Genomic DNA, 19,576 nt, shown 5'->3' on the forward strand with positions numbered 1-19,576 from the left:
GGAGATCAACCCTGGGATTTCTTTGGAAGGAACGATACTGAAGCTGAAACTCCAGTACTTTGGCCACCTCATGCGAAGAGTTGACTCACTGGAAAAGACTCTGATGCTGGGAGGGATTGGGGGCAGGAGGAGAAGGGGACGGCAGAGGATGATATGGCTGGATGGCATCACTGACTCGATGGACGTGAGTGTGAGGTAACTCCGAGAGTTGGTGATGGACAGGGAGGCCTGGCGTGCTGCGATTCATGGGGTCGCAAAGAGTCGGACACGACTGAGCGACTGAACTGTACTGAATTGAGACAAGACTCTAAAACACAAACAACCCAGGTTTTCAACAAATTACTTGTAAGAAAGTGAAAGAGAAAGGAGGAGATTCCTGGATGTATATCTCCATTCCCATAGATACACACCTTTTCTTTATCCTTTCTTTAGTCAACAGGCACTTTTAGGTTATCCCAATACCTTGGCTATCATCAAGAATACTGACTGCAATGAATACGGGAATGCAGATATCTCTTTGAGACAATCATTTTGTTGCCTTTGGATCTACACTCTGAAATAGGATCGCTGGATCATACGGTAGTCCTACTTTTAATTTTCTGAGGCACCTCCATTCTGTTTTCCATGATGGCTGCACTAATTTACATTCCCACTAACAGCATAGGAGGGTTCCCTATTCTCCACATTCTTGTCAATACTTGTTATCTTTTGTCTTTTTGACAACAGGCATCCTAACAGGTATGAGCTGATACCTCACTGTGGGTTTAATTTGCATTTCCCTGGTGATAAGTGCTGTTTGATTTACCTTTAGTCAGCTATGTCTTCCGAGAAAAATTTGATCAGATCCTTTGCCCAATTTTTTTCCTTTTCTTTTCCCATTGAGTTGTTCAAGTTTATTATATATTTTGAAAATTAACTCCTTATCAGGTGTATTATTTGCAAACATTTTCCCCTATGCCATAGTGTCTTTGTACTCTATTGACTATTTTCTTTGCTGTGTAGGGAGGTCTCAGTTTAATGTAACTTCATTTGAATAGTTTTGCTTTTGTTACCTGTACTTGTGGGGTCATATCCAAAAAAAAAAAAAAAAAAATCACTGCCAAGACCAATGTCAAGAAGCGTTTCCCATTTGTTTCCTTCTAGCAGTTTCACAATTTCAGAATGTACATTTAAGCCTTTAATACATTATGAGCTGATTTTTGTATACAGTGTGTGGTAAGGTTCCAATTTTTCTTCCACATCTAAATGTCCAGTTTTTCCAGCACCATTTATTGAAGAGATTATCCTTTCCCCATGTGTGTTCTTGACACCCTTGTCAAACATTAGGTGACCACAAATGTATGCATTTATTTCTGTACTCTCTACTCTGTGCCGTAACTATACATTGTTTTATACCAGTATTGTATTATTTTGATTACCATAACTTTGTAATATATTTTGAAATTAGGAAGCGTGATGCATCCAGTTTTTGTTGTTGTTGTTGTTGTTGTTCCAGAATGGTTTGGCTATTTCAAGTCTTTGGAGGTTCAATATGATTTTAGGATTTCTCTGTACTTCTGTGAAAACACCATTGGAATTTGATAGGGATTTTATTGACTCTATAGATGGCTTTGTGTAGTATGGATGTTTTAACATTATTATTTCATTCAATTTATAAACACACCTTTATTATTTGTGACTGTCAAATTATTTCCTCAGTGTTTTTCAGTTTACAGATTTGTCATTTCCTTGGTTATAAATTCATTCTAAGTAATTTATTCTTTTTGGTGCTATGGTAGATGGAATTGCTAATTCTTTTCCATATAGTTTGCTGCTGGTGTATAGAAATTCAACTGATTTTGGAATGCTGGTTCTGTATCCTGAAGCTTTATTGAATTTGTGTATTTGTTCTAATGGCTTTGAGGCTGAGTCTCCAGTTTTCAAAATATGAGATCATATCATTTATAAACAAAGACAATTTTACTTCTCTTCCAATTTAGATGTTTTATTATTTTTTTAATCTAATTTCTCTAAGACATACAGTACTATGGTGAATACAACTGGCAAGACTGGGCACTCCTGTCTTTTTCATGATCTTAAAGTTTTTAGGTTTTCACCACTGGGTATGATGTTAGTTGTGTTCTTGTTATAAACGGGCTTTACTATGTAGAGGTACATTCTGTCTACATCTAATTTGTCGAGCGTTTTTAATTGTGAATGATACTATATTTTGTAAAATGCTTTTTTTATATCTATTGAAATGATCATATGAATTTCATACCTCATTCTTTAATGCAGTGTTTCATTACATTTATTGATCTGTGTATGTCAAAACATCCTTGCATCCCAGGTATTAATCCCGCTATGATCCTCTTAAATTTGGTTTGTTAGTATTTACTTTTCAGGAGTTTTGCATTTATGTTTATCAAGGATATTAGCTTATTATTTTCTTATAGTATGTTTGTCTTGCTTTGGTTTTAGAGTAATGATGGCCTTGTAAAATGAGTTTGCAAATGTTTTCTCTTCTTCAATTTTATGAAAGAGTTTGACATTAAATAATCTTTAAATGTTTGGAAGAATTCATCAGTGAAGCCATTTGGTTCTAACTTTTAAAAAATCCAAGGAGGTTTTTGATTATTGATTGAGTTTCCTTAATGTTAGGTAAAGACGACCAGGACACCAAAAACAGTGTCTAACAGGCTTTAACGGGGAAGCGCTCCCGGGTGGGGTTCCTGGACCCGAACGAGGCAGGTCGAGGAAGTCCGCGCCCGGACCATGTTGGGGGTGGTTTTTATACGTTTGTTGCGAAGGATGGTCAGGCTAGACTGGACGGGGGTTCGGATGCGTCCTCCGGCGGAGGCGTCACAGGCTGACAGGTCCTTCTTCGTGGCTGGGGTGGGGTGGCTTTAGCTGGCAAAGTGTGCTGTTATTGGTCCTCGGGATCTGGGAGGCTCCTTCCGTTAGGGACCTCCCCCATGGCGGGAGGGAGAGGAGAGGCAGCCAATCATGGCCCCCGGGGTCGGCCTTACACTAATAGAAACTGGTCTGTTCAGATTTTCAATTTTTTATAAGGTTGCATATTTGTAAGAATTTATCAAATTTTTCATGGTTGTCCAACTTGTTTATGTATCTTTGTTCACTGTAGCCTCCTATAGTCCTCTGTTTTTGTGTGGTATTAGTGGTAATGTCTCCTCTTTTATTTCTGATTTTTATTTATTGAGTCTTCTCTCTTTTCTTAGGCTTCCCTGGTAGCGGAGCTGGTAAAGAACCCGGCCTGCAACGCAGGAGACCTCGGTTTGACTCCTGCATCGGAAGATACCGTGGAGAAGTGATAGGCTACCCACTCCAGTATTCTCCGGCTTCCCGGGTGGCTCAGTTGGTAAAAAAATCCTCCTGCAATGCAGGAGACCTGGGTTTGATCCCTGGGTGTGGAAGATCCCCTGGAGGAGGGCATGGCAACCCACTCCAGTATTCTTGCCTGGAGAATCCCCATGGACAAAGCAGCTGACTGGGCTACAGTCCATGGGGTCACAGAGAGTCAGACACAACTGAGCTACTAGGCACAGCACAGCTCTCTATTTGATTTATTTCTGCTCTAATCTTTGTCATTTCCTTAACGGTGGGCTTAGTTTTCCCTTCTTTTCTCGTTTCTTTAGGTGTAAAGCTGGGTTGTTTATTGAGATGATTTTCAAAATGTACACATTTATCACTGTAAACTTTCCTCTAAGAACTGCTTTCACTGCATCCCATACATTTTGTATATTTTGTTTCTATCTTTGGTTGTCTTAAGATACTTTCTTTTTCCATTTTGATTTCTTCTTTGACCCACAGGTTGCTCAGGAGTGTGTTATTTAATTTACACCTGTTCTGTTAATTTTTCAGTTTTGCTCCTGTTACTGCATTTCAGTTTCATATCACTATGGCTGGAAAAGATACCTGATATAATTTTAGTCTTCTTAAATTGGCCAAGATTTATTTTTGTGGTCTATCATATGACCCATTCTGGAGAATGTTTTGTGTATACTTGAGAAGAACGTGCACTGTGTTGCCGTTGTATAGAAAGTTACTAGGTCTATTTGGTCTTTAGCGTTGCTCAAACGTGCTGTTTTCTTATTGATTCTCTGTCTGGATGATCTACCTATTAGTGAAGGTAAGGTACTGAAGCTCCTTAGTATTACTGCTTGCCTTCTATTTCTCCCTTCAGTTCTTTTAATATTTGCTTTACTATACCTAGGTGCTCTGATTTTGAGTGCATATGGTTTTATGACTTTTCTTTTGACAAATTAACTCCTTTATCATTATAAAATGACTGCCTTGATTCTTGTGACAATTTTTGACTTAAATTCTATTTTGCCTGATATAAGGCATCTCTGCTGTCTTTTGGGTACCACTTGCATGGGCTATCTTTCACCATCTCTTAACTTTTAGTTTGTGTGCTTCTTCATATTTAAAATCAGTCCCAGGTAGGCAGAGTACAGTTGGAACTTGATTTTTAATCCATTGAGCCTACGTCTTTTAACTGGAGAATCAATCCACTCACATTAAAAGTCATTACTAGTAGATAAGGCCATAACACTATTGCCATTTGTCAACTGTCTTCTATTTTGTAGTTCCTTGATTCCTTCACTCCTATTTTGTTGTCTTCTTGTTGATTTTTGTACTATGTTTTCATTCCTTTATCTTTTGTGTACTTATTACACACTTTTTCTTTGTTGATTAGCATGAGGCTTACAGGAAACACTTTATATTAAGCTGGTAATAATCTGCCTTCAACCACATAAAAATCTCTATAATTTCACTTCTCTCATTTTTTTTATTATTGGTGTATAATTTATATCTTTTTATATAATATATCCATGAACACATATTGTACCTATTGTTATTTAAAAATGTTTATCTTTTAACTTCTATACTAGAGTTAAAAATTATTTATGTACTACCATTCCAGTGTTAGAGTATTCTGAATTTGACTATATATTTACCTTTACCACTAAAAGTTTATACTTTCATATGTTTTTATGTTGCTAATTAGTGTCCTTCCATTTCAACTTGAAAAATTCCCTTCATCATTTCTTGCATAAGTCTAGTGGTAATGAACTCTCTTTTGATTTCTGCTTGTCTGGGAAAGTTTTCATCTCTACTTTGTTTCTGATGGACAGCTTTGCAGGATATAGTATTTTTGGTTCACAGTTGTTATTCAGCACTTTGAATATACTGTGCCACACACTCTCTCTTGGCCTGCAAGACTTCTTCTGAGAAATCCATTGACAGATTTATGCAGGGATTTGGGGAGTCCCATGTATGTGATGAGTCCCTTTTTTCTTACTATTTTCAAGTTCTCTTTTTTTAACTTCAGACATTTTGATTATAATGTGTCAAGTAAAGTTCTTGATGTTCACCCTAATTTCTGCTTCTTTAGGCATCATGGATCTGGATGTTCATTACTCTTCCCAGATTTGGGAAGTTTTCTGTTATTTCTTTAAATAAACTTTCTATTCTTTCTCATCTTTGCTCCTTCTAGAATTTTCATAATGTGAATACTGATTCATTCACTTCAAGGTATCCCATAAGTCATGTAGGTTTTCTTCACTCTTTTTCATTCTTTTTTGTTTTGTTCCGCTAACTGAATTGATTTCAAGTGACCAGTCTTTGAGTTAGCCGATTTTTCTTCTACATGATCAAGTCTGCTGATAAAGCGCTTTATTGAATTTCATTGTATTCTTTAATTCCAGGGTTTGTTTGGTTCTCTCTTTATGGTTTCACTTAGTTAAATTTTTCATTTTGTCCATATATTGTTTTTTTTCCTGATTTCATTTAGTTAAGCATCTGTATTCACCAAGCTACCTTAAGACAATTATTTTTAATTTTTTGTCAAGAAGTTCATGGATCCCCATTTGTTTGGGGTTGATTAGAAGAAACACAAGTTGGAATCAAGATTGCCAGGAGAAATATCAATCACCTCAGATATGCAGATGACACCACCCTTATGGCAGAAAGTGAAGAGGAACTCAAAAGCCTCTTGATGAAAGTGAAAGTGGAGAGTGAAAAAGTTGGCTTAAAGCTCAACATTCAGAAAACGAAGATCATGGCATCCGGTCCCATCACTTCATGGGAAATAGATGGGGAAACAGTGGAAACAGTGTCAGACTTTATTTTTGGGGGCTCCAAAATCACTGCAGATGGTGATTGCAGCCATGAAATTAAAGGACGCTTACTCCTTCGAAGAAAAGTTATGACCAACCTAGATAGCATATTCAAAAGCAGAGACATTACTTTGCCAACTAAGGTCCATCTAGTCAAGGCTATGGTTTTCCCTGTGGTCATGTATGGATGTGAGAGTTGGACTGTGAAGAAGGCTGAGTGCTGAAGAATTGATGCTTTTGGAGAAGACTCTTGAGAGTTCCTTGGACTGCAAGGAGATCCAACCAGTCCATTCTGAAGGAAATCAACCCTGGGATTTCTTTGGAAGGAATGATGGTAAAGCTGAAGCTCCAGTACTTTGGCCACCTCATGCAAAGAGTTGACTCATTGGAAAAGACTCTGATGCTGGGAGGGATTGGGGGCAGGAGGAGAAGGGGACGACAGAGGATGAGATGGCTGGATGGCATCACTGACTCGATGGACGTGAGTCTGAGTGAACTCTGGGAGTTGGTGATGGACAGGGAGGCCTGGTGTGCTGTGATTCATGGGGTTGCAAAGAGTCAGACACGACTGAGTGACTGAACTGAACTAGAGTCTTATTAGTTTGCTTTGGTGGTGTCATGTTTGCTTGGCTCTTTGTTGCCATCTGTGCATTTGAAGGAGTAGACTCCTCTTCCAGTCTTTAGACTGGTTTTGACAGCTAAAGTCCTTTTCTTGCCTCGTTCCAGAACTGATGGGACTGACTCTGGGTTCTCAGCTAGGTGGAACTGAGACCATATCATGTGGTTGTTGCCAGTCCATGACTGGCAGACCTGTAACCAGGGGTGCAGTCAAATGTTATGCCTACTAGGATTCTAAGGGTGCTCCTATCATGTCACTGGGCTGGTTTATGGGCAGGCCAAACTGCTTCTCAACCGTGGTAGAGTGAAACTAGAGCTGGGTCACAGACTGCTTCAGGGATCTTAGTCGAGTCTGAGGCTGGTGGTCCTATAATGGGGACATCTACAGGCATTAGCTTCTGCTTGCCTTGGGTGAATTCCTGGGCATGTAAGACTGCCTCAGATTGTGGTAGAATGGGGTTGGATCCATGTAGTGTGGCTTTTGCTGGATCTGCAGTCATGTCAATGATTGGCAGACTTGTTACCAGGGGAACAATCAGGTGTGGCAGGTGTTAGTGCTCCTGTCTGGTTACTGGGCTGCTTCCTGGTGGGCAGCATTAGTTCAAGCTGCGGGAGAGTGGAACTGCAGCTGGGTAAACAGGAGTGCTCCAGGGGCCACAGTCAGGTCTGAAGTCAGCAGGCCTATTGATAAAGAGTTCCCAGAAGGATTCCTTGGGAAGGGGCTAGGTGCAGGATTGGGCAAGCAGGGCCAGAGCCAAGTCCACAGAAGATGAGGTTGCTTTGAGTTCACAGATGACACCACAGTTGGAGGGCCTGTCACTGGTACACAGGCTTGCTTCCTCATTTTGGGGCTCTACCAGGGTTTTACAACCTCCTAAATGGATCTCAGTGCTCCCCTAAAGGCACTTTTGTCTATGGATGCTTGTTAAATATTTGTTTCTGTGAGAGAAATGGGCTGGGACCTCTTATTCTGCCATATTGCTGATATCACTCCTCTTTATTTTTAAAATATACATAAAATATACCCTGTAACAGAGATTGAAACTGCATGCAACTTACATAAGTTTTACTATATTAAGTAATACTCTGGATGGGGGTAAGGTAGAGGAATATTCAGAATGGATATGCCAGATTATAACTTTATCATTTTAACAGATAATAAATAAAAAATGATAATTATTGAATATTCAATACCTCTAAGCTGAGTATAAAAGCAGTAATTATAAACAAGCTGCTCTAAGAGCTGTATAGTCAGTATGAAAAAAAGATCTTATGAACATCCTATTTAATTGCCAGAAACAAGAAATTTAGAATAAAATGGTTCAGTACTGCATCTCTTCTTTCTCAAGAAATTAGCTTTCAAAAATAATCTTAAAAAAAAGTTCTGTTCAGTGCTAAAAGGTTTTTTTCCTACATAAGATGTAATTATGTATCCTATAAAAAATCTAAAAAATCTGTCAAAAATTGTATGAATTCTGAAAATGCAAAAGAATAACTTACTTTATTTCAAGTTGTTTGATTTTATTTTCTGCTGTCTTAAGTCTCAGCTGAAGATCATCTTTTGAACGCTCGGCAACCAGGCATCTTTGGTGCATTTCTTCTAGTTTTCTGTAATCATTTTCATTTATTCTGCCTTCACGGTAAATCTGCAGAAGAGGCTTATATGTGTATTATTTTGCAGAAAGAAATTATCTTAAGAAATTACACAGTTTAGAAACTGAAATAAATGATAAGAAATAAAAACTCATGATGTGCTCATCTGTTCTCACTAAAAGATTAAAATACATCGATAATTAATTTTGGTTGTCTCGCATTTTCAAAATAAAATGCTGAAAACTGACATATAAAATAATTGCTTATTTTTAAAAGTTATTCACTGAACTATTCAAATAGTTTTAATATGTTAGTAAGTAATTGAACACAGCTGAAATTAAAAAATACTCTAAATGTTACCACTTGGAGATAATCACTTTGATTCTTTGATGAACACTTTCAGGGCAATTCTGTATTGCTGTATTCAAAAGTACAGCTACATGCTGTGGTACAGTGAGAACTATCTGAAAGTGACTCCAGAATCTCACTCTAGGTTAACCAGACCCTGATTTAGCTGAAATGGAGGTTTCCCCTTCCCCAACAGAAGTGGTTGTAGCCAAGTTCTGCTTCCTATGAGACTGAGCTTCCACCTATGACACAGAGGCTATAACATTCCATGAACTGCAAGGTCTCCAGATGTGAGGCAGATCACATTTCAGACAAACCCTATACAGAGGTACTCTTCAAATCCAGACTGCTTGGCCAAGTAACCAATGTCTTTTCCCACTGACCAGACTGATTTGTTACTCCTGCTCTACAAAAAGACAGTATCAGCATGTCAATGTCCTGCTGGTAAAATACACACCTATACTTCAGAACCAGTGGTTATTCATTCTAACTATAGCATACCTATCTGTAGAACAGTGGGAGAAGAGGAAGCTTTGACTTTTCTTTTATCTGTTGCCTTTAATCTTGTAGGTTTTACATTTCCCCAATAAAGCCTATTCCTTAATCTATGCCATATGATATTGAAAATTCATCCCAAACCCTGCTGGCAGGTGGCAATCTAAATGGGATCTATTCCTATTCCACAACAGAGGGGACTCAGAAGGGATCAATCTTGCAGGAGAGGTGACCATGAACAGCCTATCTTGAACATGACATGCATGTCTTATTTTCCCCCACAAATGGGATTATATACTATATTCTGTTTTGTAAATTACTCTTTTACTATCTGATGTTCTCATAATCTTTTTACATCAATAATATAGATATATCACATGTTTTTGATGCTATATAGCTCTTCTTTGAAACTCAAACCCTGGTTCTACCATATGCTATTTTTTTTTTAACATCGGACATGTTACTTAACTTCTCTATGAAAGTTCCTAATGCAGCACCTAAAACACAGTATGTGCTGAATCAAATTCAGCAGCCTTTTTACCCACAAGGTATTTTAAGAGTGGATTATTTGCTGCTAATTAAAAAAAAAAGTTATCTAAGTAAGAAGTAAATTTTAAACTATAGACTTCTTACAATATTCTTTCTCAAATGCCACTGGGATAAATATTCTTTCCAAACTATGAATAAAAATCTGTACTTTTAAAAGGTAAAAATCATAGCAATTTATAATTTTTTGTTTATATATACCTGCTATGTTTACAGATGGCCTAAACCCAGTAAAAGTTGGTAGAAATTTTAAAAAAAGAAAGACAAAATGAAATTTAATATTGGGATGTGGTCTAAGCAAGGAATACAGTTACATCATAAAAAAGTTCAAAAAAATGAGGCCACTCTTATAAAGAAATGTATATAGGCAATATCAGCATTCAAATGCAGACTCTGAAAATATTCCAAGCAAATAAAAGAACTCACCAGGAGAATACTTATAACATAGGGGTTGCTAGTAGATAGTATGATGAAAGCAGACAGTAATGTTGAATATTTGCAGTTGGGTTTAGGTAGTTATTTTTTCCTTTTTCTTTTTACCTTTTCTAGTTCTTCTTCCACTGCTTTTTTCTCCCTGATGGCTCGTTCGATTTGATCTTGTTTTTCAGCACACTCCTATAAATTAAAATCATATTTTAAATAAACATAGTTGTAAAACCTTAAGAAAAATGGGGGAAATGGAAAAGGAAAACAATTTGTTTATAATAGAAATATCACACTTACCCTATCTATATAAGAAGATCATATTCATTATTTTTTTTTTTTTAAAAAAAAGCTCAAACTTCAAAAGCTACCTATTCAGGATTTCAGAAATCAACTCGGGTGTAGAAAGCCAGTGAGTTATAGGTAAACATCCTAGATGGAATACAGAGGTTGATGGATTCCAGGGAGAAATAAATGAAATCCCTATCTCATATTACAGTTTTCCTTTTCATATACTCTTATCACATATTTTAAAAAGGTAACAGAACTAGACTGTGGCACACCACCACAGGGATAACCTCTGGCCTAAAATGTACATGGATATATAAATTCTAGAATGGTTAATTTTCTTTCGTAAATCTTGTAAACAGCAAATTGATACAGTAAAACATTTTACTAACATGAGCAGAAAACATTTCTGGCTTGAAAGTTTTTTTTTTTAATTTTTAATTGGAGGATAACTGCTTTATAATATTGTATTGGTTTTTGCCATACAATTAACAGGAATCAGCCATAAGTATACACATGTCCCCTCCTTTCCACACTTCTAGGTGGTTACAGAGTACCAGGTTACTGGCTTGAAAGATTTTAATCAGTAAAATCAAACAAGCTCATCAATAGTCAATACAATTTAAAGTTTTGCAAATGAGACTGAAACTAAGAACAATCATTCTAACAATGGCTCTTCATAGCTATTCTCTATTTTTAAGAATGGGTATGGTTATTTTCTACCATTATGCTATGAATGAACCTGCTTTGCTGACAACACACTGCTAATATTCAATTATCTTTATCATAATTATATTTTACAAAAGTACAACATACACTGCTATACTTAAAATGGATAACCAACAAGGACCTACTGTATAGCACATGGGACTCTGCTCATTGTTATGTAACAGTCTAGATGGGAGGGGAGTTTGGGGGAGAATGGATACATGTATATTATGGCTGAGTCCTTTCCCTGCTCATCTGAAACTATAATACAAAGTAAGAAAGCTTAAAAAATGTTTTTAAAGCTTCTAAAATAAATCAGATAATTAATCTAAATTTATCTTTTATTAAGAGAGAACTTACTGGGTAAGACACATTTATGTAGTAAGTTGCTAATCTATGAAAAGGTAGTATTGTGGTACGAAATTTGGGATTTCTCCTATGTTCATACCCATCTCATGTAATTTTTTAATTGACTATTTCTTAGAGCAGTTTAGGTTCACAGTAAAATTGAGGGGAAGTTACAGATTTCCCCTATACTTCCTTCCCTCATACATAGATAACCTCTCCCATTATTAACATCCTGCAATAGTAGCGGTACATTTGTTAAAATTGATGTACCTACATCACACATCATTATCACCTAGAGTCCACAGTTTAGAGTTCAATTTTGGTGCTGTATACTTTGTGAGTTTGAAAAGATTTATAATGACATATATCCACTATTATAGTATCATATACAGTAGTTTCACTGGTCTAAAAATTTTAGCAGATATCTGCTGTCAATCACCACCAATATTCCTACCTTTTGGACAAGAAACAACCAAATGATACTAGAAATTTTTTCAGGTACTCGTGAAGTATTTTCAAAATCATACCCCCAAAGTGTATCATAAAGATAATCTCAATAAATATTGAGAATCAATATCACACTGATTATCATATAACCCATGATAATGGATCTAAAAAAGATCATAATGAACGTCTCAAATTACTTGTATGAACTTGGGAATTTATAACCAATCCTCTCCCTCATTTGCTATAGATTAACAAAAACCTCTGCTACTTGGCAGGAGTAAAACCTTGAGTATTTCAAGAGAAATTCTGTTACACTTCTCTTTAAAGGGGGTACATGGCTTGAGATAAAACTGACTCTGATCTTTTCTTCAGCTCAGTTCAGTTGCGTCTAACTCTTTGCAATCCCATGGACTGCAGTGTGCCTGGCTTCCCTGTCCATCACCAACTCTGAGAGCTTGCTCAAACTCATGTACATGGAGTCAGTGATGTCCATCCAAAAAATCTGCACAATACCCTAAAATATAAGGTTTTCTCTTTCCTGCAAGCATAACTTAGGTTGGGTTAGCTAAACTATGGTTAACTTCCCTAACTTCATCTTTATAGCATACAGGGTAAAACTGGTAATGAAGAACAGAAATCAATAGTCAGCATCAGGTTATTAAGCCTCAAACTGCAGCCTGAGTTTCCGAGAAAATGTGCTTTTAAAAAGTAGTTGAACATGTCGTACTTCAAGCATACCTCTAAGTGATTAACATTTAAAAAACTCCATTTAGTACAGCTTTTTTAACGAAACCAATATGACATCAGATAATATTTAATATCTTTAGAAAAATCCACTTAGTTATGAGCTATGAATGGTCTACTATAAATCCTAATCAGCATCTCTTAAGACACACTGAAATTATACTTTTTACTCTAAAGTGAGTTTATATAGCTCTGATTGTTACATAGCTATCAATTATTTTTAAAATCTCTGCAGACTTTATATAGTATCTATTTCTACATAGAAAGAAATACCGTTCTTGTCCCTCCAGAGTTTACATCTATTAAATAATCCTAGACTAGAATGTCGAAAAATATGATCATTCTTTCAGGGGTGTTTAAATATCAATTAGTCAGTAACTATTTATTGAAAATACATTGTGCAAAATACTGTATTAAGCAATGGAGAAAATAAAGTAAAGCATAACATTTTGCTATTGTGAAGTACTTACAAGCTACTTGGAAAGATAAGACTTTCATGGAGAAAGACAAAGAAGGGGAGGCAGGGAGCAAGAAGGAAGACAAGAAGATAGAAAAGAAGGCATACGTGATGTCTTATACTTATTACCAGACATAATTTGTTGATAAATTTTGTAAGAAAGATTAAAAATTACATACAGATTCAGAAAAGATGAGTTTGCAAAACTGGAAATGACAATCTTTCTAATCTCTGGAACCTGTTTTACTTTTATGCTCCTGTGAGCAAAGTTATTAAATTCCACTTCATCAAATCTTCGAGTTAAATTTAAATGTATATATTTAATCCCACCTCGAGTTACACAAGTACTCTTTCCTCTTCCTTCTTCGCCTACACATTCCCCAGTACTCATTTCTTTTTGGAAGACTTTCTTCCTTCCCACTGCTATGTATCTTTCTTTTTTCTGACCTCTCAAATGAACCCAGCATGTGGCAGCAACTGTACCTGGATGCTTCAGCAGTACCCTATGCATTCTTTGTTGAACAAAGGTAATCATAGTGAAACGTGATAAACGTCATCCATCTTTCTTACCAGACCGTAAGTTCCAACATTGCAGGTAGTATGTTTATCTTGATTTTTTTCTTTTCCTAGCATCTATCTCGGTCCCTGCATTAATGACTATCTTCTGAATAAATGGATGCTCAATAATGTGATCTTGACCTTTAAAATAAGCAATATTCAGAAGAAAATGTTAACATAGTTTTCTAACATACCATTTGAAGGGCTGAAAGTTCTTCTGTTAGTTGAAAAATCTGTTTATTATATTGTTTTCTTGTGTTTATAATCTGTAAAGTAAGATACATATGAATTAAGTCTACAATAAAAATAATTAACATCTAATAAAACATGTATAATACTAATTTTGATTAAAAATAAAATTATAATTTTTAAGGCATAAAGGATAAACACAAAATATATTGACGAGTCAAGAATTTATCATGACAGGGAAAGTAAATGAACAAGGTGATAAATCCTAAAGGCCAGTGATTGTTAAATTTCCTGTCTTAAGATTCTTGTATACTATAAAAGCAAAGAATTTTGCTTTTACAATGAGTTCTTTATTAAAATTTATCATATTAGAAAGGAAAACAAAATTTAAAAATATTTACTTATTAAAGAAACCTATATGCAGGTCAGAAAGCAACAGTTAGAACTGGACATGGAACAACAGACTGGTTCCAAATAGGAAAAGGAGTACGTCAGGCCGCATACTGTCATCCTGCTTATTTAACTTATATGCAGAGTACATCATGAGAAACACTGGACTGGAAGAAGCACAAGCTGGAATCAAGATTGCTGGGAGAAATATCAATAACCTCAGATATGCAGATGACACCACTCTTATGGCAGAAAGTGAAGAGGAACTAAAAAGCCTCTTGATGAAAGTAAAAGAGAAGAGTGAAAAAGTTGGCTTAAAGCTCAACATTCAGAAAACGAAGATCATGGCATCTGGTCCTATCACTTCATGGCAAATAGATTGGGAAACAGTGGAAACAGTCAGACTTTATTTTTGGGGGCTCCAGAATCACTGCAGATGGTAACTGCAGCCATGAAATTAAAAGACGCTTACTCCTTCGAAGAAAAGTTATGACCAACCTAGATAGCATATTCAAAAGCAGAGACATTGTTTTGCCAACAAAGGTCCATCTAGTCAAGGCTATGGTTTTTCCAGTGGTCATGTATGGGTGTGAGAGAGTTGGACTGTGAAGAAAGCTGAACACCGAAGAATTGATGCTTTTGAACTGTGGTGTTGGAGAAGACTCTTGAGAGTCCCTTGGACTGCAAGGAGATCCAACCAGTCCATCCTAAAGGAGATCAGTGCTGGGTGTTCATTGGAAGGAATGATGCTAAAGCTGAAACTCCAGTACTTTGGCCATCTCATGCGAAGAGTTGACTCATTGGAAAAGACTCTGATGCTGGGAGGGATTGGGGGCAGGAGGAGAAGGGGATGACAGAGGATGAGATGGCTGGATGGCATCACCAACTCGATGGACATGAGTTTGGGTGAACTCTGGGAGTTGGTGATAGACAGGGAGGGCTGGCGTGCTGCGATTCATGGGGTTGCAAAGAATCGGACACAACTAAGTAACTGAACTGAATCCCTTATAAGTAAAAGTAGCTAAAGTTGTCACAGGTTAACATAAAAAATACACTTTTTTGAAAATATGTATATTTTCCAAAAATTAAAAAAATATTTAGAAAAGTGGTATTATTGTACATTTATGCAAATTTCCTTAATTTCTCTGGTTTAATAGAAGATGGACTCTCACCCTTTTCTAGCAACACAAGAGATGATTTTACACATGGACATCACCAGGCGGTCAGTATCAAAATCAGACTGATTATATTCTTTGCAGTTGAAGATGGAGAAGCTCTATACGGTCAGCAAAAACAAAATGGGGGCTGACTGTGGCTTAGATCAGGAGCTTTATTGCAAAATTCAGGCTTAAATGGAAGAAAGTAGGGAAACCACTAACCATTCAGGTATGACCTAAATACAATCCCTTATGATTTTATAGTAGACATGATGAATAGATTCAAGGGATTAGATCTCATAGATGAAGTGCCTGAACAACTATGGATGGAGGTTTGTAACACAGTACAGGAGGCAGTAACCAAAACCACCCCAAAGAAAAAAAATTGGAAGAAGGCAAAGTGGTTTTCTGAGGAGGCTTTATAAATAGCTGAGGAAAGAAGAGAAGGAAAAAGCAAGAGAGAAAGAGAAAGATATACCCAACTGAATGCAGAATTCCAGTGAAGAGCAAGGAGAGATAAGAAAGCCTTGTTAAATGAACAATGCAAAGAAATGGGGGAAAACAATAGAATGGAAAGACTAGAGATCTCTTCAAGAAAATTAGAGATACAAAATGAACATTTTATGTTAGGATGGGCACAATAAAGGACAGAAACAGTAAGGACCTAACAGAAGCAGATTTAGAGATTAAGAAGAGGGGTCAAGAATACACAGAAGAACTATACCAAAAAAGTCTTAATGATCCAGATAACCATGATGGTATGGTCACTCACCTATAGCCAGACATCCTGGAGTGTAAAGTCGAGTGGGCCTTAGGAAGCATTATTATGAACAAAGCTAGTGGAGGTGATGGAATTCCAGCTGAGCTATTTCAAATCCTAAGAGATGATGTTGTTAAAGCACTGAACTCAATACATCAGCAAATTGGGAAAACAGCACTGGCCACAGAACTGGAAAAGGTCAGTTTTCATTGCAATGCCAAAGAATGTTCAAACTACTGCACAACTGCACTCTGTTCACATGCTAGCAAGGTTACACTCAGAATCTTCAAGATAGGCTTCAGCAGTACGTGAACTGAGAACCTACAAATGTACAACCTGGGTTTAGAAAAGGCAGAGGAACCAGAGATCAAACTGCCAAAGTCCACTGGATCACAGAGAAAGCAAGGGAATTCTGGAAAAACATCTACTTCTGCTTCACTGACTCTGTTAAAGGCTCTGACGGTGGAGAAAAAGTGGAAATAGTTATAGACTTTCCTTTCTTGGGCTCCAAAATCACTGAGGATGGTTGACTGCAGTCATGGAAGTAAAAGATGCTTGCTCCTTGGAAAGAAAGCCATGACAAACCTAGACAGCATATTAAAAGCAGATACTTCACTTTGCCAACAAAGAGCCAAAGCTATGGTTTTTCCAGTACTCATGTACAGGTGTGAGGGTCGGACTATAAAGAAGGCTGAATGCTTAACACTTCATGCTTTCAAACTGTGGTACTGGAGAAGACTCTTGAGAGTCCCTTGGGCTGCAGAGATCAAACCAGTAAATCCTAAAGGAAAAAAATCCCTGAATATTCATCGGGAGGAATGATGCTGAAGCTGAAACTCCAATACTCTGGCCAACTGATGCGAAGAGCCGACTTGCTGGAAAAGATCCTGATGCTGGGAAAGATTGAAGGCAGAAGGAAAAGGGGGTGACAGAGGACGAGACGGCTGGATGGCATCACCGGCTCAATGGACATGAGTGTGAGCAAATTCCAGGAGACAGTGAAGGACAGGGAAGCCTGGCGTGCTGCAGTCTATGGGGTCTCAAAGAGACAGACACGACTTAACAAGAACAGAGATGTGGTAGGCTTCGTAAGTGGTTCAGTGGCAAAGAATCTGCCTACTGATGCAAGAGCTGCAGGGGACACAGGTTCAATCCCTGAATCAGGAAGATCCATGGAGGAGGAAATGGCAACCCACTTCAGGTTTCCTGTAGGGATAATCCCATGGACAGAGGAGCCTCGAGGGCTACAGTTTATGGGGTTGCAAAGAGTCGGACACAACTGTTCATGCATGCAGGCACAGAGATATGGCAGTCAAATACAATGATGTATAAACATGGACTGGATCCTGAACTTCAAAATCTAAACAACCTTAAAGAATAAGAAATCTGAGTGTGGCCTGAAATAATACTGATTTTTTAAAGATATGGTAATACTGCTGTGGTTGCGTAACAAAATGCCCTTTGTCTAGAAAACAGATGTCAAGATGAAGTGTCATGAGGCCTGAAGCTTATATTTGAATGTATGGCAAAAGGGAAGAGTGTGTATGGAACATAAAGAGACATGGAAAGGACACAGCAAGACACTAAAAGTTTTCTGGGTGAGACAGAAATAAGTGTTCATTGTACAATTCTTTCATTTTCATGGATTTGGAAATTTCTTTTTTTTTAATATAAATTTATTTCAATTGGAGGCTAATTACTTTAGAATATTGTATTGGTTTTGTCATACATCAACATGAATCCACCACGGGTGTACACATGTTCCCCATCCTGAACCCCTCTCCTACCTCCCTCCCCGTACCATCCCTCTGGGTCATCCCAGTGCACCGGCCCCAAGCATCCAGTATCATGCATCGAACTTGGGACTAGCGATTCGTTTCATATATGATAGTATACATGTTTCAATGCCATTCTCCCAAATCATCCCACCCTCTCCCTCTCCCACAGAGTCAAAAAGACTGTTCTATACATCTGTGTCTCTTTTGCTGTCTCCCATACAGGGTTATCATTACCATCTTTCTAAATCCCATATATATGTGTTAGTATACTGTATTGGTGTTTTACTTTCTGGCTTACTTCACTCTGTATAATCAGCTCCAGTTTCATCCACCTCATTAGAACTGATTCAAATGGATTCTTTTTAATGGCTGAGTAATACTCCATTGTGTATATGTACCACAGCTTTCTTATCCATTCATCTGCTGATGGACATCTAGGTTGTTTCCATGTCCTGGCTATTATAAACAGTGCTGCAATGAACATTGGGGTACACGTGTCTCTTTCAATCCTGGTTTCCTCAGTGTGTATGCCCAGCAGTGGCATTGCTGGGTCATAAGACAGTTCTATTTCCAGTTTTTTAAGGAATCTCCACACTGTTCTCCATAGTGGCTGTACTAGTTTGCATTCCCACCAACAGTGTAAGAGGGTTCCCTTTTCTCCACACCCTCTCCAGCTACTCTGTTTTTTAGTTTTTTCGTCTTTAAAATGGGTTTTTGTGGTTTTTTACTCCTAAACTCACTTTAAATTTTTTAACTTTACCCTCACCACTTATGAATTAATTCATATTAGAGGAAAAGACAAATATTATGTCCTCCCTTTTTCTTCATATGTAGGCAAAGTTATATTTCCAAGATAGTTTATTTTTAAAAATTTTTTGTATTTTTAAAAATTTTTTGTATTTATTTATTTGGTTGTGCTGGGTCTTCTTTGTGGCATGTGGGATCCAGTTCCCAGACCAGGGATCAAACCCAGGCCCCCTGCATTGGGAGTGCAGAGTCTTGGCCACTGGACCACCAGAGAAGTCCCTCTAAGACAGTTCTAACTTTCATAAGGCTCAGAATTCAAACCAAGAAACAATTCTTTACTTTCAACGCAAAAATGCAAGAGTTAGTTTTGATAATGGAATTGTAAACGGTAACGCAATCCACAAACTGTATGGTATCAGCATAATGTGACTGAATAGCCCTGGGCTCAGTATAGCAAGGAGAAGGTATGAGTCTAAGTTCTGGCTTTAATTAGTATAAAATTTTGAGTGAATCAATAACCTCTCATGGGTTTAAGCTTCATTACCAATGAAGTAAGAGATTAAAGCAGATTTCTCTAGTACTCTTGTTCTAAGATACTGCAAATAACAGGATATTTTCTTCTTTTGCTTATGTATCCCAAGATTCTTTTTGATCCTTCTTCTTGACGCTATACTTAAGGTGAGTTAATCTTCACTATATTCCTAGTCTAAATCTCTCTCCTTCCCACTTACCCTACCCACTACCTCTATTTCACTCCGGCTCTAATGTTAGGGGCTACCATCATGAGATGATTTTTATGTGAAATTTAGTACAGCTGATATAACCAGTTGATAGTTACTTACCTAGGTTCATAAGGTAAA

The 19,576-nt window shown here is 37.3% G+C and overlaps 1 protein-coding gene across 1 annotated transcript in view; it reads right to left on the reverse strand.

Annotated features, from left to right (window-relative positions):
* Nucleotides 1–19,576, reverse strand: part of SCLT1 (sodium channel and clathrin linker 1) — a 252,003-nt gene that overhangs the window by 90,279 nt on the left and 142,148 nt on the right. The window contains 3 exon segments of the mRNA XM_005691258.3: nt 8,241–8,386; nt 10,263–10,337; nt 13,890–13,961. Coding sequence (XP_005691315.1) covers nt 8,241–8,386; nt 10,263–10,337; nt 13,890–13,961 — 293 coding nt within the window.

Source organism: Capra hircus, chromosome 17 (assembly GCF_001704415.2).
Source record: "Capra hircus breed San Clemente chromosome 17, ASM170441v1, whole genome shotgun sequence".
NCBI lineage: Eukaryota > Metazoa > Chordata > Mammalia > Artiodactyla > Bovidae > Capra > Capra hircus.